General features: G+C 49.3%; 2 protein-coding genes and 1 long non-coding RNA gene across 8 annotated transcripts in view; 1 reads left to right on the forward strand and 2 right to left on the reverse strand.

Moving 5' to 3' along the window:
• The first annotated feature begins 24 nt into the window (after positions 1–24).
• LOC308063380 lies at positions 25–13,918 on the forward strand. 3 transcript variants are annotated; one of them, XR_013927948.1, is made up of 6 exons: positions 25–4,345; positions 4,865–4,987; positions 6,293–6,427; positions 12,594–12,724; positions 13,211–13,553; positions 13,657–13,918. It is a non-coding gene; the product is annotated as an uncharacterized lncRNA (long non-coding RNA). The 3 variants fall into 3 exon arrangements; XR_013927947.1 differs by having other exon boundaries at positions 12,594–13,553; XR_013927949.1 differs by lacking the exons at positions 25–4,345; positions 4,865–4,987; positions 6,293–6,427 and adding an exon at positions 10,874–11,992 and having other exon boundaries at positions 12,594–13,553.
• Positions 4,624–6,295, reverse strand: LOC308063376 (antigen-presenting glycoprotein CD1d-like). 2 transcript variants are annotated; one of them, XM_080386279.1, is made up of 3 exons: positions 5,872–6,295; positions 5,305–5,562; positions 4,624–5,133 (listed from the first exon to the last, which is right to left on the reverse strand). In XM_080386279.1, the coding sequence occupies exons 1-3, from the start codon at positions 5,942–5,944 to the stop codon at positions 4,760–4,762; spliced, it is 705 nt and encodes a 234-aa protein (XP_080242405.1). In that variant the 5' UTR covers positions 5,945–6,295; the 3' UTR covers positions 4,624–4,759. The 2 variants fall into 2 exon arrangements, with proteins under 2 accessions (XP_080242405.1, XP_080242404.1); XM_080386278.1 differs by having other exon boundaries at positions 5,305–5,963.
• Positions 13,919–17,701: 3,783 nt separating the features above from the next.
• The window catches only part of PRKCD (protein kinase C delta), a 67,883-nt gene continuing 63,472 nt past the window's right edge, over positions 17,702–22,112 (reverse strand). For all 3 annotated transcript variants that reach the window (XM_080386258.1, XM_080386259.1, XM_080386257.1), the window contains 4 exons: positions 20,896–21,034; positions 19,872–20,060; positions 19,466–19,594; positions 17,702–18,249 (listed from right to left, as the gene is read on the reverse strand). In XM_080386258.1, the coding sequence (XP_080242384.1) occupies positions 18,091–18,249; positions 19,466–19,594; positions 19,872–20,060; positions 20,896–21,034 (616 nt within the window). In that variant the 3' untranslated portion in view covers positions 17,702–18,090. The remainder of the gene's footprint in view (positions 18,250–19,465; positions 19,595–19,871; positions 20,061–20,895; positions 21,035–22,112) is intronic.

The raw sequence follows: 22,112 nt of genomic DNA on the forward strand, positions 1-22,112 counted from the left end.
CCTGAGCTGGGGGCACGTGGGATGGAGGAAAGCTGAAATAAGGTCTTGAGCATGAAGTGCCATGACAGGCTAGGGCTGGAGAGAGCCTGGCCAGGAGGAGAGGCAGGTAAAGGGAGGCCCAGGAGATTAAACTAGGAGAAAATGGGTGCTCAAGGACCCGAGCTGGGTCCACCTGCTCCCTCTCCCCACTGATGGTACCTTGCCCCTATCCCTTTTCTTGTGGCATGCATCAGCTCTGATTGACGTGATGATGGCTTTTGAGTTTCAGCCCTGACTGGAGAAAGATGGCTGATGTCCTTACAGACCTTGCACAGGGAGAAAGGCTACTTTGGATCCTCCACAGCACCTCCAGCTCAGGTTCCTCCTGCACCACCTGCCTAACCCTGGGGACGGGGCTTCCCAGGGAGGGGGTGATAAGCAGGTCCCATCGGGCCATGGCTGCAGGAACAGTGCTGGAGAGTTCCAGCTCACCCATAAATGCCCCCAGGAGAGGGCCTGGGGCTGGGCTGTAGCCTGGCACGTCCCTTTTCTTCCCACCATCTTTGATAGGGAGCCATGTCCCCCTCCCCAAGTGCCCCGTGGGTGTGGGAACAGGAACGGTGAGGGCCACCCCCCTGCTCTGTCCCCATTGTCACCAGTGCCCGGTGCTGCTGGAGGGACCATGGGGTGACCAGAGCCAGCCTGACACCCACAATATCTCCTACCCACTGCTCGTGCCCGGCTGTCCCCTGGGGCCTCCCCTCACCCTGCAGTTTCTCTTCTCCTTTCCAGGGGATGTCCATGTTGGGGGTGAAGGCAGAACTGAAACAACAGCTGAGGGGAAGTTTGAGGGGATGTGATCTGGTACCTTCCAAACACTGAACCCCTTCCCTTCCATGGAGCCGTCTCATGGAGAAGTAGGGATGCTGTGGTGTCCTGGCAGGCCCAGAAATAGCACCAACGGTCCCAGTTCCCTGGCAGCTCTACTCAGCGTCACCCAGGGGATGCCCAGCCGTGCCGTTACAATACCCACACTCCTGCCGGCAGGACCACCAACGCTGGGGTCAGAGGAGAGTGGCTGGTGGGATGGCAAAGTGCAGCCATGGGGTGGCCAGTGAGGGAAGGGGCAGGGGCGCTTTTGTCCACACAGTCCTAGGAGGTGACCATTTGTCCTCTTGGGCCCCTCTGAGGTGACTGTTGGCCACTTCTTGCTGAGGAGCTGGTAGGCCATTAGCAGGCCTTTGGCTTGTGCAGGTGCATGTGAGGTCACCGGTGGCTGAGTAGCTGGTGGGACTGGTGCAGGAACCTGGCTGTGTGGGTGCCATGATGTGTTAAGCCCTCTCTGAGTTTTCTCCAGATGTCTCCCACTCTTGCAGTGGACCAGAAGTTCTGCTTTAGCTCTTCCTCATTGTCTTGGTTTCATCTGGGATAGATTTAGTTTTCTTCTTAGAGCTAGTACCGTGCGGTGGTTTGGCGCTGATGTGAGAACTATGTTGATAGGACACTGATGTTTTTAGTTGTTGCTGGGTCATGTTTATACTAAGTCAAGGACTTTTTGGTTTCTTGGGCCCTGCTAGAGAGAAGGCTGGAGGGGCATGGGTAAACGGGGAGGGGACGCAGCCAGGACAGCTGACCCAAACTAGCCAAAGGGATATGCCATACCATATGATGTCATGCTGAGTACATAAACTGGGGGAAGGAGAAAGAAGTGGGGGACATTCAGCATTACGACTTTTGCCTTCCCGAGTAACCGTTACACATGATGGAGCCCTGCTGTCCTGGGGATGGCTGAGCAGCTGCCTGCCGATGGGAAGTAGTGAATGAATTCCTTGTTTTGCTTTGCTTGCATATGCAGCTTTTGCTTTACCTATTAAATTGTTCTTATCTCAATCCCTGAGTTTTACATTCCTTTCTGATTCTTCTCCCCATCCCTCTGGGTGAGGGGGAGTGAGCAAGTGGCTGCGTGGGGCTGGGTTGTCAGCCAGGGTTAAACCGCGACACTCAACTCTATTAAATGTACTTGTCCTCATGTTTTTCTTGTTTTATTTTCATTTTCTTAGTTGCTGTAGAAGTCATAACGTCTTCCTCCTCAATATTGTTACTTCCTTTGGTCAGCAAGAGACCAAAGAGGTCTGGGGGCTGTTTGTCCATACAGACCATTGGTCTCTACAGTCCCCTCATGTGCCTCTTGGTCCTCAGAGTCTGCCCCCAGGTCACCATTGGGCCCCACAGTTCCCTCAGGTGACATTGGTTCTTACAGTCCTCCCAGGTGACCACTGATTCTCACTGTCCACCCCCCAGGTGACTGTATGACTTTGCAGTTCTACTACATGTGATCATTGGTCCTCCCAGACCATGCAGGTAATACTGGTCCTTGCAGTCCCCCCTCAGGTGAGGGCTGTAACCCCCTTGAGCCCAGAGCTGCACCTGGGTGGGTTGGAGTGGTATGGGCAGGGCTGCAGTGCCTCTGGGTGCTGCGCTGGGTGTGTGGGCATCAGCACCCACTGGGCTGGGCTGAAATGCCTGAAAAGACCTCTTGAAATGTCTGTTTGTGTGTGTGTTATTGTAGGGTCTCAGGGGCTGTGAACAAACACTTGCAGACACCTCCCTGGTACTGGGTGTTTGGGTGTGTGCAATTTTAGTGTCTCTTAGGAGGTCATGCACTTGACCACCTTTTCTTACCAAATTTGCCCACCAGTGGCATCTGTTCTCCAGATTTAGTGGATGAGCTTCATCCTGCCATATCCTATGAATGCTGCAGGGTGTTTCACTCCGTTTGGGAGATGAATTGCCCCCTGTGCCCCGTTGGTGCTGAGGCTGTGGGCTCCCAGCCCTGCCCACAGCTGAGTTTCATCTGTCTGTCCTAGCTCAGCCAAGGGCTGGGAGAGACTCAGCATCACTCCTCCTGCAGCAAGATCCTTGAGCCCCACAGAGGTGGCTGGTGACTGGCTGTCAGGGAAATTCAGTTCTGCCCACAGCGCTGTGGTTCACAGGGTTTGGCCAGCGGAGAGCAAACCCTGGTGGAGTTATAGTGGATGTGGCCACAGGCCAAGTGGGTTTCCTTCTGACTCATCTGATAGTTGGCTCGCACATGGCTGCCACAGACTAAGCTGATGAAACTTTGCCAGGAAGTTGTTCTGAGAAACCAAATCTTTTGAAGCCGTGGGTTCAAGTGTGGGGTTGGTTGGGAGCACAAACTAAATCCCTTCCTGTGCCGGTCTGAACTCCACTGTCTCCAAAGGGAGCTGGCTTTCTTCTCCTTAATCAGGAGGCTTGGGGCCACTTTGCCCCTTTGTGCACAGTTGCTTATTTCTACAAAATATGTAAGAACATGTTTGCACATACGCAAACTCACTTTTACTTTTTTTTTTCTTGCTTTGGTGTTTCATGCAATTAGCACCAATATTTCAGTGGTGCTCCAGATTCATTTGCAGCTGGTAAAAACCTCCCCAAGCCCATGCAAATCCCAAGAAAAGACGTGTGTTCTTAGTGAAAACATGAACATTTTAATTTCATTTTATACACATCTTCAGCTCCCATAGATTACATCAGCGTTTCAGTGTTACTCAGCACTTTGTAAAATGGTTTGTGGCCAGGTGCTGTTAGTCTGGGTGGAACAGTCTATCTATGCACACGTTTCTGGAATATGGTTAATAAAGGCAGCTTTTAGGAAAAATTACTAGAAAGCGACAATAGAAGGGCACAGCTTACCGCTTACTGATAAATGTGTTATTGTACCAGAACTGGAAGAAACTGCCACTGGACATTGGGGTGCCCTAAAGATCCTCAGCGGGTGCGTGAGGCAGTGCCATGAGGTAAAAAGAGGTGATCGTGTGTAACGAGCGAGGAGGTCTCAGACTTGCATCCTCGTCTGCTTAGCAAATTGAAGTGGATCAGAAGCGCCCCCAGGTTTCCCTGCTGCATCTCCATGTTGAGTTGATCTCACTCTCGTCTTTGCCCAGAATTTTGTCAAAGCAAAAAAAGGCAGAGTTTTTGTCGCCGTGGAGGTGGTGGAAGGAACCGGGGACTGTCGGCTCCCTACCGAGCTAAGCTTCCTTGTTCAGGATGGAGTTCCTGGACTCTGATTCTGCCATCTGCCGGTGCTTTCTGAAACGAGATGGGGACGGCTCACGGGTATTCCATGGGAAAGACTTTGTAGGGATGCAGACAGCAGCCGGCAGGGCCGGAGGAGGAGCTTTGCTGCTAAAGTGCATCAATACCCTGGGGCATCTCCTTCCCCCCTCTCCCAGTGTTGCTTTGGAGAAGAAGAGGTCTCACCTGCATCTCCTCACCCAAAGCACCGTGATGACAGCCACAGCCAGGGCTGCCAGCAACCCGGCTCCAAGCCCTGCAATCAGCACCACCTGTGAGTTACCTGAGAAACAAGAGCAGAGGCTGCCGTGAGCTTTCCTGGCTTTGTTCCATCCTGTGAGGCAGAGTGGCTCAGGACCCCCATCCCTGTCCCCATGGGTGGCACCTACCCCATGGGATAAGGAGGCTGCGGCTGCCCAGGCTGCGGTGGCGCACGCGGCAGGCATAGCTGTGCCCGTCATGGGGGGTCACAGCCAGGATGCTGCGGAGCTGGTAGGTGAGGTCAGCGTTGGGCAGGATGGCGCTGGTGTTGAGTGCTGGGCCTGGTGGCACCTCCTGGCCATCCCGCAGCCAGGCCACACTGATGGGCCGTGGATAAAAGCCGGTGACGCGGCAAACCAGAAGGAGCTGGGCTGGGCTGGGCGTGCGGGCGAAGACCACGGCCACAGGTTGCACTGGTGGGTGAGAGTCAAACGATGGGGGGAGCCCCAGTGGGGCACCACTTGTCCCCAGTGTGCAGGGGGCTTTGGCGTGGCCATGCCAGGGTCAGGGTTGTCTCACCTTGTCTCTCCAGAGCTGCCTTCCCATACTGCACTAACATCTCCATGTCGTCGACACAAGTATCGTTGAAGAGGACTTCCAGCAGCTCACTGAAGGCGGTGTAGTTCTGGAGAATGGCCAGGACGTATCGTGACAGGTCAGTGTCTTGGGAGAGGACCCAGGTGCCATTGTCTGTGTCGAAGCTGAGGAAGTCCTGGCCGTTGTAACCCACATAGGTGAAGGCCTGGGAGGTCCTGTTTGGGTAGAGCTTGCAGCCCGCCATGCATTGGGCCACAAACGGGTCTGGAGGGGCAGAGGAGAGAAAGGTTGCATGAACCGAAAGGGCTAGAACTGCTGCCCTGTGGATGTGGTCAGCGTATCCTATGCAGCACCAGCACTCCTGGGTCCTTCCCCACTTCCCAGATGCTGCTGGGGCGGGGGGGGCGGGGAGCACAGAGAAAGCCGGCTACTCACAGGGCACGTCCTTCTGCATAGCACCTTCATTGATCAGGTGGCTGAACCGCTGCAAATAGATCTTGATCATGTTCTGAATGGTGTCCCAGTCACTGCGGCGCAGGGCTGGGCGCACCCAGGGCTGGTAGAAGCGGATGGCCCAAGTGTGCTTATCCAGAGAACCAAGCTCGATGTCTTCCAGGAAGCCCAGCCCCTCTGTGTCCACAAAGGAGGTATTTTGGAAGGTGGAGGTCTGGAGCAGCCGGACAGTGAAAGTCCCTAAATAAGACAGGGGAGATGGGAGTGGGAGGAGAGGACTGGGGAAAACGGAGGGGCTGAGGGATGGGCCCTCAGGGCTGCAGTGACCTGTAAGCCCCCCATAAGCACCCTGCATCCTTAGAAGCTGCAGCTCCCACCCCCTGCACTCACCTGGGGTGGCTGCATCCCTGCCAGGGAGATGTGGAGCCAAGGGACAAGGAGGGGTGAGGAGTCAAGTGCCCAAGGCGAGTGGGTGGCAGGAAGCTCCTCAGCCATGGGGTCCCCTGGGGGCTTGGGAGCAGGTGTGGATGAGTCAGGGCTCCCACTTACCCTCCAGGTCTGCCCATGTCCCAGAGAGGAGAAGGAGGTATAGGAGAAGGATGCCGTGGTGAAGGGGCTGCATGGTGCCAGCAGCGAAGTCCTGAGTGTGCAGTAGTGGGTGCAGTGGCAGGACGAAGGTGCTGTGGCAGACGTGGCTGCACACTTTTCAGGGTGGCTCTGGCTGGGCAGTTCTGCTCGTGCCCCTTGCAGCCAATGGGGCTGGCACTGAGGTTTTGGGCAGGGCCCTGAGGTTCCCACTCGGAGTGGGCTGCTCTGGAGCATCCTGAATATGGCTGTGAGTGCTGGGGGAATTTGGGTGTGAGTGAGGCCATCCCGCTGGCGGCAGGAGGGGTCCCTCGTGGCTGCAGCAGCACCTTGACGATCACGGCACTGCAGGTGACCCAACCCCTCTTTTCTATCCCCATTACAGGTGGAGGTGCCACCTGGCAGTGGGCTGCATCCACTGTCCCTGACAGGAATGTCCCTCACTGCCACTTTTGCCCAGCATGTCAGACCCTGCGTAGCACAGACATCTCCATCTGCTCTGTGCTGCCTACTTAAGTGGGTAGGTTTGCCCAGCATGGCTGTCTTCCCTGCCTTCCTTGCAACAAGCCAAACCCTGTTACCACAGCCCAGCCTGGCCGCATGCCTGAGTTCCCCATGCCACCAGGCTGTGCACTGGCCCCATGCTTCTCTATCACCTGGTCATCCCAGCCAGGCCATGCTGATGGGCCACAAGTAGTAGCCCGTGATGTGGCAAACCAACAGGAGCAGAGCTGGGCCAGGCATGCCGGTGAAGACCACGACAACGGACAGCTCTAGAGGCCAAGAGTGAGGAGAGCTGGTGATATCTGGCCCCTCAGGACTGATGTCCTGATCCTGGGGAAGGGGATTCCTAGGGAGGAGGTGATGAGCAGTTCCAGTGTGGCCCACAGCTGTGGGGTCAGGGATGGGTGCAGGCAGGGCTGGAGGAAGCAGCTCCTCCAGGAGCTCCTTTCAGGGTGCAGGAAGCGGGTGGTTTGGAGCAGCTGTAGTGTGATGGTCCCCACGGGGAGACATGGGCTGTGGGGCCTCGAAGGGATGGTTTCCCACAGACGTCATCAGACACTTGGAACTGTGGCATTTGGCCAGGCAGGATTCTCAAGCTGGAATAGGGATGAGACGATGGCCCCCACCCCAAGGCTCATTCCAGCAGGGTGTAGTGGATGAATAGCTTCTCTATTTCCATGGAACTCCATCCATACCATGTGTCCTGGGATCTGCTCCTCTGCTTCCCTGCACCCCACAGTGCTGGAGAGTTCCTCCCCCAGGAGAGGGCCTGGGGCTGGGCTGTAGCCTGGCACGTCCCTTTTCTTCCCACCATCTTTGATGGGGAACCATGTCCCCCTCCCCAAGTGCCCCGTGGGTGTGGGAACAGGAACGGTGAGGGCCACCCCCCTGCTCTGTCCCCATTGTCACCAGTGCCCGGTGCCGCAGGAGGGACCATGGGGTGACCAGAGCCAGCCTGACACCCACAATATCTCCTACCCACTGCTCGTGCCTGGCTGTCCCCTGGGGCCTCCCCTCACCCTGCAGTTTCTCTTCTCCTTTCCAGGGGATGTCCATGTTGGGGGTGAAGGCAGAACTGAAACAACAGCTGAGAGGAAATCTGAGCTGGGGTGCCCTGATAACCTCCAAACATAACCAGGGTGGCCGTGTCCCCTCTGCAATGCGACAGGGTGCCATGTGAGCCCTCCAAGCATAAATGGAACCAGGTGTCCCCGCTCCATGTCTCCATATTGGCTGTCCTGATCTCTGGTGGGGACATGGCCCATATGGAGCTGCTATGGGCTGAGCTCCAATACCCCATGACACTGGGTTAAGTATGGGGAGACAAGGACACTGAACCCCTTCCCTTCCATGGAGCCGTCTCATGGAGAAGTAGGGATGCTGTGGTGTCCTGGCAGGCCCAGAAATAGCACCAACGGTCCCAGTTCCCTGGCAGCTCTACTCAGCGTCACCCAGGGGATGCCCAGCCGTGCCGTTACAATACCCACACTCCTGCTGGCAGGACCACCAACGCTGGGGTCAGAGGAGAGTGGCTGGTGGGATGGCAAAGTGCAGCCATGGGGTAGCCAGTGAGGGAAGGGGCAGGGGCGCTTTTGTCCACACAGTCCTAGGAGGTGACCATTTGTCCTCTTGGGCCCCTCTGAGGTGACTGTTGGCCACTTCTTGCTGAGCAGCTGGTAGGCCATTAGCAGGCCTTTGGCTTGTGCAGGTGCATGTGAGGTCACCGGTGGCTGAGTAGCTGGTGGCACTGGTGCAGGAACCTGGCTGTGTGGGTACCTGTGGTGTCACTGGTACCTCTCCTCCCACTTTCCAGTCTTCACTCCTCAGGTTACGGTTGTTTCCTTTGATGCAGCGGCATCAGCATGAGAGGTTGTGCTCAGAGCACAGTTGTTTCTTTTGGCCTCTCCTGATTCCTTAAGCTTTTCTTCTGCTGATTCTTCCTTCTTGCTTGTTTTTTTTGCTTCAGGATGGGTCCCCTTACCATTCACAGTCCCTTTGGGGAAGTACCTTTTCTGGCATGGTCTTACGGGCCACAGTTCCTTTGGGGTGTACCTGCTGTCCCATGGAGTACCTCCTGCTGCTCTGACCTGGCTGTTGCTTATTCTGGGTGTTTACTTCCTATTCCTAAATATGTTGCCACAGAACTCCTACAACCTCCTCTTCTTTAATGGAGGTGAACCGACCGGAATCAGCCATCATCAGCACTGGGCCCTTAATGATCTCCTTCCTCAGAGGTCACCCTGGTAGCCCTCCCCCTACCCGCAAAGCCTTGCCAATTAACACCAAATAAAATTCCTTACAGCAGTACAGCTATAATGGCTTGAACTGGATGACTATTTGGCTGAAATTTTATTGGGGTTATTACATATTCACCATAGTAGGATAAAAGTTACATTTTTTGAGGAACTGCACTGCATTTCTGCCTTTCTAATTTAGCTGAAAGATAGCTTGGTGATAACAGCTGTCACTAATAAACGTCATCATAACCTCACCTCCTCTTGGGAATTGCTTTTAACTGAGACTCTTGGCCTTAGCTCCCATTTGTGCTACACAGGAGCTATGTCACAGCTCTGTCTGTGGCCAGGCTTGTACTTTTTAATTTCTGAAGCCGGTCCTGTTACATCAGCTTGACTGGATCCGAATTGTCACCTCAGATTGGCTGGGCTGTCGCTGTACTCCTGGCTGATGCTGATTAATCTCCAGTGCTGATTCTTACTCTGAATTTGCTGATTTGACTTCCTGGCTTGTTCTTGGTGATGTAGCAACGTTCCTTCCTTGCCGTGATCCTCAGTTCCTCGCTCACCTCCCTTTGTTAAGCAGTCTGTCCTTGACACCAAAACTGTCAATGTAATACCTGGGTTTACTCTAGGACTGCTTAAAGAGCTTTTGTACCTCAACAGTGATTTATTCATAGATCTTGGCCATTTGGTTGGTGCTGGAGCTACATCAGTTTAACAACAGATGGAAACCTGATTCTTTGTCCTCAGTGATGCTAAGCTATTTTGTCCTTTTTGTGAAATGAGACATTTCTCCCAGGGGTTTAAGTGATCCAAACTATAAACTGGTTTTATATCACGTTAAGTACGCTGTCCAACTAGTCAAATTGGCTTTAAATCACTGATATGTTTTAGGTTGAGAAGTCTTGCACTTTCAAAATTATTTTTCCCAAGAATGGGATGAATCATACTGAAGAGCTGCCTGCCTCTCTCCACTAAGCATTGATGGAGCCTAGGTGATCAGACCCATACAAAATATGAATGTGCCTACTGGTACAGAAGATGAACCTCTTCATTTCCACCCCTTCCTGGTTTTGCTTCTTAACAATGCCTTTCTTCTGTTCATATATAGAGACCTAAAACTATCTAGATACCAAAATGAGGTGCCTCAGGGTGGGGGCAACTTACCGTGGGTGACTTCACAGATACAACTTGCTGTGTTTCTCTTATTAGCACATACAAAACTTTGAATGGGTTTGGTAGTACAGAACACTTAATTGCTTCCCTCATATTTCTTGGTTAAAGTTTGCTGAAGAAACACAGAAACTTAATTATTCTAAGTTGGATGTTTCACAGTTGTTTAAGACACCTCAAGGGGGAAACTAGCATCAAAGAGCAGTGTAGACTATTTGCCTCCTCTGTACTCATAGAATCATAGAATTGTTTAGTTTGGAAAAGACCTTTAAGATCATTTGAGTCCAACCATTAACCCAGCACTGCCAAGTCCATCACTAAACCATGTCCCTAAGTTGTACATCTACATGTCCTTTAAATAACCCTTTCAGTGAAGATTTTTTTTTCCTAACATCCAATCTAAACCTCCCCCAGCACAACTTAAGGCCATTTCCTCTCATTCTATCACTTGAGACTTGGGACAAGACGCCAACCCCCCCCTAACTGCAACATCCTTTCAGGTAGTTGTAGAGAATGAGAAGGTCTCCCCCAGCCTCCTTTTCTCCAGACTAAACAACCCCAGTTCCCTCAGGCACTCCTCACAGGACTTGTTCTTTAGACCCTTCACCAGCTTTTGTTGCCCTTCTCTGGACATGCTCCAGCACCTTTACTTCCCTCTTGTAGTGAAGCTCTCCAAACTGAACACAGTATTTGAGGTACAGCCTCACCAGTACTGAGTATAGGGGGGAAAATCACTTCCCTAGTCCTGCTAGCCATGTTATTTGTGACACAAGCCAGGATGCTGTTGGCCTTCTTGGCTGTCTGCACACACTGTTGGCTCATATTCAGCCAACACTCCCAGGTCCTTTTCCACTGGGCAGCTTTTTAGCCACTCTGTAGAGGAATGGAGGCGGTGGGTTGGTTAGCATTGATAACACGCAGCTGTGGCCTTGCTTCAAAGGCAGTGGGTTGATTGACATGGATGATGTGCAGCTGTAGCTCGTTCTGCAAAGCGGTTAAATAGCTCTGAGGAGTGTGGGAGGGGTTGTATGGGGGAGGAGTCTAGAGAAGGGAGCATGCCAATGTAGCAGAGAAGGACTAGCGTGGTCTGGCCTCTGGAGGATGGAGAAACAGCATGGATAGCAGAATCTGACCAATGGTATAAGCCTTGTTGCAGCTTGCTAGTTTGTTTGTGCTGCAACAACTGGTGCTGGGTGTGAGGCAAACTGATTTGGACTCAGACAGCAATGCCGCTCTTCCCCAAGCCTGTAGTGCTGCGTGGGGTCGTTGTGATCCAAGTGCAGGACCTGGCACTTCTCCTTACTGAACTCCATACAGATAGCCTTGGCTCATTGGTCCAGGCTGCCCAGACCCCTCTGCAGAGCCTTTCTACCCTCAAGCAGATCTACACTCCCCTCCAGCTTGGTGTCATCTCCACAGTTACTGAGGGTGCACTTGATCCCCTTATCCATGTGATTGATAAAGATATTAAACCGGACTGTTGCTGATACTGAGCCCTGGGGAATGCCATGTGTGCCCAGCTGCCAACCAAATTTAATTCCATTCACCACCACTCCCTGGGTCCAGCTATCCAGCCAGTTTTTAACCTAGTGAAGTTTATGTCCATCCATAAGCCATGATCAGCCAGTTTCTCTAGGGGAATGCTGTGGGAAATGGTGTCAAAGGCTTTAAAGTCCAGGTGAACAAGATCCACAGCCTTTCCCTCATCCACTAGGCAGCTCATTGTGTCATAGAAGGAGGTCAGGTTAGTCAAGCAGGACCTGCTTGACTTATGTTTTGTTTCATTGACTTTATGTTTTGACTTATTGTAGAGGAATTGTAGAGGAATGAAGGCAGGTTAATTAACATTGATATTACACAGCTGTGACCTGGCTTCAGGGGCGGTGGGCTGGCTGATGTGGATAATGTGCAGCTGTGGCTGGTTCCTGCTAAGTAGTTAAATAGCTCTAAGGGGGATGAAGAGGAGCATTAGAGGAAGAGGGACCTGGAAGAAGTAGAGGGAGGAGAGAGTGTGCCCTGGATACAGGAAGGATAAGGAGAGCCCCCAGGAGAAGCGGGGGGCCCAGATGAGGAGAGGCTGGTTGGGAGAGGAGCCAGAGAAGGAAGAATCCAGATGCAGCAGAGACAAGAAGCAGGGTGGGCTGACCTGAAGAGAACTGAGAAACAGCACGGCAAGTAGATGAACTTTTGAAACCTTGTGGGGGGTTGGTGGCTGTGCTGGGGCAAGGTGTGGGAGTTACTTATTGAAGTTAGCCTGGGATGGGGTGGTAAAAGCCTTGTTGCAGCCAGCTAGTTTTGAGAGTGCTGTGATAACTTCTGACTTGTGTTTCATAAACTCATGCTTACTGGGCCTGATCACCTGATTGTCCTGTACCTGCTGTGTGACGGTGCTCAGGATGATCTGCTCCATCACCTTCCCTGGCACCCAGGTCAGACAAACAAGCCTGTAGTTCCCCAGATCCTCCTTCCAGCCCTTCTTGTAGATGAGCATCACATTTGCTAACCTCCAATCAACCAGGACCTCCCTGGTTAGCCAGGACAGTTGATAAATATTTGATGAGTGCTCGAGCACTGGTTGCTGTAGAAATGGAAGCTCAGTGCAGAAGTCAGGGGCAAACAAATGCCAGTCATGAAGCCTTCAAAGTGAGAAAAGCAAGATGTATAATTAGCAGATTATTCAGATAATTCAAATCCCCACAAAAGCTTCAGTGCTGAAGCATCCAGTTTAGATGTGCATGTCATCCGTTTTGTACTTCATTGATCTGGTTTTAGGCAAGGCAGAAGTGTAGAATGAAGGGAGGTGGAGTGACTGTCACCGCTGTCGGGAGCTGCTGGGCTCTGTGCGTGCCCCAGGAGCAGCCCAAAGCCTTGGCCACAGATGGAACTGGGACTTGAGATTCAGGGTATGTGCATATAGATACACATTATCTATACGTACACACGCATATGCATGCAGTTTGCATCACGGGTGATGCATTGTGGAAGCTGCGCTGCTGCAGCGGCTGTGCTGGCATTGCATGTCGGCTGCGCCCTGCGGTAAAGATACAGATAGAGATGCTGCTTTTGTTATGCTGTTTCCTCAGACAGCTCAACTCAGCTGGTAAAAGCATATCTGTACCTACTCTATGGGTTCCCCTGGCAGAGCTAAGCTGGCTTTGAGATACAATTTGTATGTATTTATTTATTTATTTAACATTCACGATGAACATAGCTGCTCCAGCAAAGCTTTACAGGGTAGCCTTGACCTTGATAACAATATGACCACTGTACCGCTAACCTTTGCGCAGTGCCATATTTTAGGTAGGGCTCACCCCATTTTTAATGGAACGTATTCAATGTAATGTAGTATTGCAATCTGTCAGTCAATAAAAATGCTATTTTCTCCACAGGCTATACGGGTGCTCACCTGTTATGACAATATTGAAATGATGCCAGTTGCATTATGTTTGTAAACAGTGCCAGATTGGGACTGCATGCCCCTTTCTGTAGGATCATGTCTGTTGAGGGATGTGAGCATCATTCAATTAACCAGCTCCCTTTGTTTTCCCTAAATTTCTCCTTGGCATTTACTCCTGGGGAAGCAGATCCTGCAGGCAGCTTTATTTGTAGCTCAGGAAAAAGACACACTTTAATACGCTTATGGAGTATTTATCATCAACTTGCCTGCCTCTAGAAGGAAGCTGCAGACGTTGTGATGGGTGGAGGATGACCGCCAGATTTGCTGCGGTTTCTGTAAGTGGCATTCTCCATCTTTGGACAGAGAGACATGGTGTAATTTCTTGTGGCTGTGCCATGCAGCGGAGCTCTGATCTCTTGCTCCTTACTCTCTCTGCAGATAACCGTTGCCTTTTAAAGGAGGTTTTGCATGATCACGTACTGGAGTTGCTGTACTGTGGTACTTAGCAATGGTTCAGATGAGACCCAGGTCCGCAGCCTCCCGCGCCTGGTTCTCTGGGGGTAAAAGCACTGCAGCATCAGGTCAGGGCTGTGTCTAGCAAAAAGCCCCCAAATAATTTAGTTGCAAATTATGTATACACATCCAGGGATGAGGATACTAATGAATTCACATTAATAGAGAGCTTTGACATTTAAACTGACCTCTGGTAACAGCTACCCCTTATATTAATATGGTTTTGAATTGATTCCAGTGTATTATCACTAAAGGGACATATTGTTAGATAAGAATATTAACCTGCTCCCTGGAGAACAGAGTTCAGCATTGTCGTCTTGTTTGTTAACCTAGTTCACTTCTCACCGTGGACTTACACTGTCCCCATCTGCCTCGTGTTCCTCTTAAACAAAGCTCCAGATAAATGACTCCAGATAGACGTAAATTTCCTCCGGCTTGTCGGTGCTGATGTCTCCTCGGTGCCCGTGGCGAGGAGGGCTTCCTCAGCCCCTGGCTGCCTCCTGGCTCTGCGGGAGCAGCGCTGGCTGTGGGGCCAGGGGAGCTGGCAGGGGCTGGGGGTGGTGGCACCACGATGGCTGGGGTGCAGCGGTGGGGCCATGCCATCACCTTGCTGCTTGGAGGACTGCGGGGAGACTGATGGGGGGCGGGTGAGGGCCTGATGGCTGAGACCCTGCTAATCTGGCTAATCCCCCGCTGGATGTGTGGCAATAGGAAATGACTTTTTCTCCATAATCAGATGAATGAACACAAAATGTGACTGTTCCCTACTGGCTATGTTGTATTAAGTGCTGAAAAAACCCCAGCAATCAAATAACAGCTCCAGAAATCAATGTCAGTAGCTACTTATTGGGCTTCCCCCCAATATACAGTGAACATATAGAAGCTTAAAGCTGCAGTAAAATAAGTCAGAGGATGAATATTCTGCTTTCAGACATTGAATTCTATTATGTTTTTTAGGAGAAGGAGGAAATTTCTGTATGTAATTTAGAACATTGTGTATTATAAAATGACAAGTAACTTTGGCAGTAGAAAAATAACTGGTGTGTGTTTAATTTGTTCTTTAATATGTCTGGCTAAGGAATGAATCTTCTCTTTGCACCATGAGGCTCAGCTATAGGTTTTAACAAACATAATTTGGGATCAGCTCAGAAAAAGCAATGTCTGCTTGCAGTAAGGAACGATCTCCTAATCAAGAGACAGAGCCGTGGAGGAAATCCTGCTCTTTCCGAGCTAGCAGCTTTATGAAACTTGCCGTTCAAGATGCTTGATAGAATTGATAGGTCTACGGAATTAGCTAAAGATTATGGATTTTGGGTTAGGATAGCTTCCAAGATTGGTCCAACCTGAACCTGCACCAGAACTGGGCACAGCCACTTTCTTCCCCAGAGTGGGCTGCATGGCCAGGCCTTTGTGTCTCTGTGCCCTGGTGCGCCAGGTGGATCAGGGGTGGTGGGGAAATGGAAGCCAAGCTTTCTGCCACCCCTAGTGAAAGGTTACTGCCCACCCCCACCCCCCACCACTAAACATGTTGCCAGATGTAACTGGTGGTTGTCAATTCAGAGTTACTTATACCTCCCACTCCCTCAAAAAAAAAAGTAAACCTCCAGGCTTATCAGAAGAAAAGCAGAAAAACGTCAGTTTTACTGTGCTGAGTGATGGTGGAGAGATGCACTGCTCGGTCGATGTGTCCCACTACGGACAGCCAGGCTTATGGCTGCGTGTAGGCACTGGCCTCATCTGGGCAGGGATCAGTCAGGTTCAGCTGCTCCGTGCAGACACAAACACGAGTGGTCTCAACAGAGGCTTTGCGGAATGGTGGGACTTTATTAATTTAATCTGGTAATTGGTATTTTAAGATGTGGTCCACACTCTCAAAGCTCCGCTGCTCTTACACTGTCTTCCAAATGCTGCTGCTTTCTTGAAAAAACTGGAAACAAACAGCAAAATGCTGCCCTCTAGTACAAATCCGCACGTATAGGTCAGGTAGGGGACAGTACATTTGCAGGTGTACTTGCCGTTCTGAAGAATAAGGACACAATTAATTACTACTTTGTGGTTTAGAACTGTGTACTCACATTTTCATGTCTTGCTGATCACTGTGTACCCTCAGGTGGTAACCATTTGTATCTGCTGGGTGGAAGGAGGGGGGGTTTGTTTTCAGCTCTACTGTGTGTTCGTGGGAGAGGTGATCTGTTTTAGAGCTTTTAGACTGCTTTCTGGAGAAAAGTCTGCCAGGCTGCCATCTCCCAGTCGTATGAGGATGGCTCAGACTGCAATGCTTGAGCGAGCCTGTCCGCTCTCTGCCAGTGCGGTGGGAGGGCCACAGAGCTGTACGACCCACGGAGCTTTTGCTGCTGGTTGCTCTAACGAGGTAATATCCCTGGCAGGGCAGTTCCCCGTCCAGGTGGTGCAGTTAATGTAACGCCCATGGCCAAAGAGACCGGTGCCGCTGAGGAGGAGCGATCCCCTATCTCTGCGCCGGTGCCGAGCACAGCGGGCCTGTTGGGAGGTGTGCTTGTGGCAGCAGGAGATGCTCCAGGTAGGTCAGTCACGTGCCAGCTGAAAGAGTGGCTGTGTGAAGCCCGAGGTCTCTCTTGAGCAAGTTTGGCACCTGTTACTCTGCAGCAAAACAGCCACGTGCAGTGAGCAAATACTCCTGCAAGCAACAATTACTACTTTCTGTAATTATAACAGCTTCTTGCTGTCCAAATACCCAGTGCTGCTGGCAACCACGCTTATAACTTCTTCCATAGAACAGCATTTCTGCTTGGGTAGGAGCATCCCACGCTGGCCTTTGAGAGCAGTATAACCTTCTGGTGAGAAACGGCAAACCAGGAATGACTTGGCAGGTTACCTGAAGGGGAGAACAGCCACGTTTGCTGCTCTCCCTGGCAGCAGCTGGCAGGACACTGTCTGTTCCCCCTCTGCTGGGGGCTTGTCTAAGAGTGTGTGGTGGTAACTAAGCAAACCCCATCTGTGTTCTGACTGTTCCAGCCTCAAGATGCTGCGTGCTTAGATGGCATTACTTGAGCTGTAAGTTACAATAATACAATAAGCTAGAGCTGTTCTCTAGAAGAATTACAGAGGCAGCATTTTTTTTTTGTCTCTATGACATCTCACTGGGGGTAGGTGGCTGGTGTGTGACAGCTTTCTCCTGCTCTTTCAGCAGGATTAAGTCTGAAACTACCCAGAAGCTATAGGGGGCTGAGAGTTCTGTAACTGTTGGACAAACTGACACTCACCAATACATTTTTTTTTGATTGCTCAGTGATTGAGAAAATCAAATACTTTGCAATAGTGTTACAAGATGCAGAAAGCTTTTGAAGAAGCAGTTACTATTATAGGAGCCTTGCAGTAATTACATTGGGTTTTCTTTCTCAGTAATGGTTAAAAATCAAAATTCAGAAGTATGTATTGCAACAAAGCAGGATCTAGTTTTGAGCCCTTTTTACAGCAAGTAAAGCTGTCACAGGTGCTGCATTAAAAACAAATGAAACCAGAAGAAAGATTTTGTGTGGGGCAGCTAAGCATGCTTCCTCTGGGGTGGACCAGGCAAGTGGCACTAGTGCTCCCTGGGGTTGTTACCTGATGGTTTTCTCCTGGTAAGCTGCTGTGATCATGCTGCATATTTCTATCACCAACATCCCCAGGCAGTGCGCTGCGGCTGCTGCAGGTCACTCAGCCTCTACCTTATGCTTATACTACTTCAGGATGAAGGTGTAGCGTGACCAGTGAAGCCTGACTGCTGAGAAAGACGGGCTTTATAAAAGGAAAGCAGTAAGAACAGCACTGAGTGGTTCCCCACAACAGCTACTGTTACACTATGAATCTGCTTTTGCCTAACTCTTCATTTTGTTTAATCCTCCTAAACTATTTGCGTTATTTTTGTAAGTGATCAAGGCTTACAGGATTTTTTTTACTGTAGTGCTTAATTGTATGTTACCAGAAAAAAAAATCATAAAGCCACGAATGAAAGTTTAACGTAACTTTCTTTTAATTGAAGACAAATAAAAGAACCAAGGGCTCAAACGCTGTTTTAAAAAGACATCATCTGTTCCCCAATGTCTTCTCTCAAGCAAAATATACAGCATATATATATATAAACATAACTACAATTCAAGTACCAGACAGAATTTACATTTTCCCAAATAGAGAAAATAATGCACAGGATTCACATACCTTAAACCCAACCATGCAGAAAGGAACACTGCCAATCAGTCAGCAGTTGGACATAATTAATCACACTACTGTGTAGTATTCTGAAGTATCGACGTAGTTGCAATGCAGAACACATAGCACTTGTGAGTTTTCAGTTTATAACATTTAACCCTGCTTTGAAGTCCAACTCTGTTCAGAGGCTTATTTGTCTAAGATCTGTTCAAATTTAGGGTTAATAAAAGAAAATCCATCAAATGCAGACTGATCCATGGACTCGATCAGGTTTTTGTCACTGTAAGACAATTTTGGCTTCTCACTCAGGAATTCTCTGTCAAAGTTGTTGTAGTCACTTGCTGACTTCTGTTAAACAGAGGGAAGATAGAGAAAAACTTTGTAATTTCTTCTAGAACAAATTGCTAGACACAAAAGCTGAGGAAGTTACTTCTTGAGCTCCCGCTGTCCCTCCCCCTTACAGAATGATACAGGTTTTGCCTATTTTAACACCACTCTAAGATGAGAACTGGAGAATTGCTTATTGTTAGTTGAAAACAAATAGCACCAGGTCAGGTTTCACAGAATTACCCAAAGACTGGCTACTGACAGAAGCAATGCAGCAGTTACATGTAAGCCCAACGTTCCTTGCTGTTAACCAAGGATTTCTAATTCCTGAAAGCATTTTCTGGTCTGTACTTGTTCAGAGAAGGAAGCGATGCTCTATTGCAGCTGCTTTGTGTCTGGATAAAATATTTGTGCGTGTTTCATAAAAATTCATGTTACTAAAGACCATATTTTACACTCTGAACCTCCAGAGGTTACTGTCTGTAGGATCATTATGTTTCTGGAGTTCCCATTTCTATGGGAACATGAAGCCTTCTTGTCTTGAAAGGGACAGCTCTCCTCCATCAAGTACATAAGTACCTTGGTAAAGAGGCTGTGTTGCCTCCTGATCATTTTACTTGTACCAGTAACAGGGTGGAGGAAAACTGGTTTGGGTTTTTAACCAGGTGAGGCAAAGCAGCAGCAGTCGCCCACGATGATACAGACCGTGAGTAAACACACAGTCTGTTCTTCAGGTGTTTTTTTCAGGTAACATTAGGCATGAACATTATAAGTAGTTGTAAGGTCAGTAGTGTAGAGAATGTATCTCTTTGCCTACTTGGAGACTCTCAGATGAGTTTGAAACCGCACAGATTTAATGCTTGTACAGAAAGCCTGCAGGCGTGGCATTACAGAAGAGAAAAAACGCAAGAAACTATCAACGTTTGTAACGCTGAGGAGAATGAGTATCAGAACTGATTTTCCTGAAGATTGTATTAGTAAAGAAGCTCCTTGAGAGACTACAGGAACACAGTCTTAATAGGAAGACTTCAGGGCAGCTGGAGGAACACAGTGCCCCTTTTTATAACTGAACCATGAACCATCCAAGAACAATGGGGTTTGAGATGGTTATGTTTCACATTTATAAAACGTGAGGAGAAAATTACAGTAGGGTAGTTTGAGCAAGTTAGAGAAATCGCCCCTTGCCCCTAGGCTGACATCTGCGATACTGCCTCAGAACAAGGAATAACCCACGTACCACTTTCGGCCTGAAAGGAGGGTCCACCTCCCTCTTCTCTAGCGCCGTCCAGTTGATGGTTTTGAAGAAGGGGTGGTCTCTGATATTCCCAGTGACCCCAAGTCGTCTTGTTGGATCCCTTTCAAATAGCTGCAAGAGAAGATACTGGTAAGGCCTTACGCCTGCTCAGAAGGTAGGTGGCAGTGGAAGAATGAGGGGTGTACTGCTGAAAGTACAGCTACAAGTTCTTACCAGTAACAACTTGAATAAAGTTGCTAACGGTAAACGGACCATTAGTAATTCATCTGATCTGGCTTTCCCTTTGGAAAAACAATTTTCTTGCTAAAAACCAGCTCCTTTTAAAAGCCCAGATTCCTCCCTTCCTGGACAAACACAGTGCCATGACCCACTGGTTGATCAGTCCTACCTTTTCTAATACATCTTTTGATTCCTTGGTAATCCAGCGTGGGTAGTGAGGGGTGTCCACTCGGATTGACTCAAACAATTCATCTTCATCATCCCCATGGAAAGGGGATTGTCCAATAAGCATCTCGTACAGCAGGACCCCAAATGACCACCAGTCCACAGAGAACGTGTACCGCAAACCTTGCAGGATCTTGTTCCACAGAAGGAAGAAATACAAGTAATTAGGAAAAGGCAGCAATGTATACCAAAAAACAGAAGAGGGATTTTAAGAGAGAAGAGAATCTTTAATAACTAGGGTATGGGGTGGTGGTGGAGGGATGTGGAAATCCAGTTATTTGAAAAGTTGTTGGCACCGATGCACATCTGTAGTGTTATCCTTGGCTGCTGTTTGTGGAAATGGGGACAGGTCTTCACTTTCACGCAGACATTTTCTCCATTAACTTTAAATAACCATATACTTGCAAAACATCTTTTCTAGTCACTTTACAAGATGCAGGGAGAAACGAGTAGCAATGAAAAGCAGAGTACTACCAAACAGACTTTGACATTGTTTATAGCTTTAGAAACTAACTACGTTAGCTGGACTGTTTTGCAAACCAGATTAAAAAACCCAACTATATAACACTGGGACTTTAACTTAGTGAGATTCTCCTTAGAAGCTGCTTTTGCTTGGAATTTTGGTGGTTTGCATGGGCACAAGTCTGTTCACCATCTGCACATAGATCTGTTTTGCAGGAGCCCCACGTGTCTGTGAGCTGTAAAGGCATAAGGGACAAATAGCTGTTCAAAACCCAAACGTTTTAACATTTGAAAAAAGTGGATTTTTTAAACTTGCAGTTATGGAATAGTTACAGATCTCAAGTACCTTCTATGGAGAACTCTGATTTAATGGATATTTTTTCTGCGCTACTTAAGACTTTTAAATTTCTGAGCTGTTAGTCTACTAAGGGTGATTAATCACAACAGCCGTTCCAACATCAGTGTATTCAATCCATCGCAGCGGTAGGTGGCAGTGGCATACTGACCTCGGGAGCGATGTAGTCTGGGGTCCCACAGAAAGTGCTTGCCTTGTTCTCACCGACAACGTTTTCTTTGCACATTCCAAAATCAGCTATTTTGATGTGGCCTTCTTTATCAAGCATCACATTGTCCAGTTTTAGGTCTCTGCAAAGTGTTTAAAAAACAAAAGTTATGTTTTGAGGACAAGTGAGTCATTTTCGCATTCACATGCATACTGACAAACACCTACCCTAATCATACAAAGAGGCTTTTCAAGAAAATAATTATCCATCAAAACGATATGTACAAAAGAGTACTTTTGTGCTTTGAAGGTGGTAGGGAGAACGGAAAAATTCTCCGTTGTCAGAGTAAATGAGAGGCTGAGGTATATATATAGCGTGTGACCTTATAATCCTCAACATTTGCTTTCAGATCCAAAAGCACGCCCAGTGCTTCTGTTGCTTCTGGAAGGAGGTGTGAGCTAATGCCCCACCAGCTGACACAGCACTGGTGCACCAGCTCCGTAGCTCAAAGGAAGGATTGTTGGATTCTTGGAGCCTTTCGCAGGAGCGTGAGTGTTTGAAGCCTGCCTGACTTCCACGCTACCTGTTCCTAGTTACAGCGCAAGGGGGTTCATGTGCTGTGGCCACGGTCTGTGAGGTGTTCTGTTACATCTTTTTTTCAGAGCAACACTATTCAATTGAGTAGGAACTTTTTAACAGCAGTTTCCAAAAGCTACATTCCCTCCCTTTGACTGTTACGCAGTTTTTGTCCATCTGGCTGCAAAAGCACATACCAGGGAGGGCAGGCTGAAGAGAAACTAAAAAGCCCTTCTGCTTACCAATAACAACTTGAATAGAGCAGATAATTTTATGTGAGAACAGGGCAGTCTTCTCCCCGGTAACTTAAGTCCCCAGTATTGGCTTCTTACTTACTCAAGGGTGAGCTGAAGTTCAAACCACGAGTCCCTGATCTAACGGAGCACACCCGGAGAGAGAAAGAAACTCGAGGGGGACACACACCTTATTGTGCTCTACAGCTGCCTGACAGGGGCTGTAGGCAGGTGGGGGTGGGTCTCTTCTCCCCAGTAACAAGCAACAGGACAAAAGGAAACAGCCTCAGGTTAAGCCAGGTGAGGTTTAGATTGGATATTAGGAGAAAAATTTTCATGGAAAGGGTGGTCAAGCACTGGCACAGGCTGCCCAGGGAGGTGGTGGAGTCACCATCCCTGGAGGTGTTGAAA

Source organism: Falco punctatus (assembly GCF_963210335.1).
Source record: "Falco punctatus genome assembly, chromosome: 4".
Lineage (NCBI taxonomy): Eukaryota > Metazoa > Chordata > Aves > Falconiformes > Falconidae > Falco > Falco punctatus.

What these genes read in the sequence shown, in the direction of transcription:
- LOC308063376 (XM_080386278.1), bottom strand. Translation starts at nt 5,677, where the DNA reads ATGCAGGGTGCTTATGGGGGGCTTACAGGTCACTGCAGCCCTGAGGGC. An exon ending in TATGCAGAAGGACGTGCCCT is followed by an intron (nt 5,134 to 5,304) that starts GTGAGTAGCCGG and finishes CTGCCCCTCCAG; the next exon opens with ACCCGTTTGTGGCCCAATGC.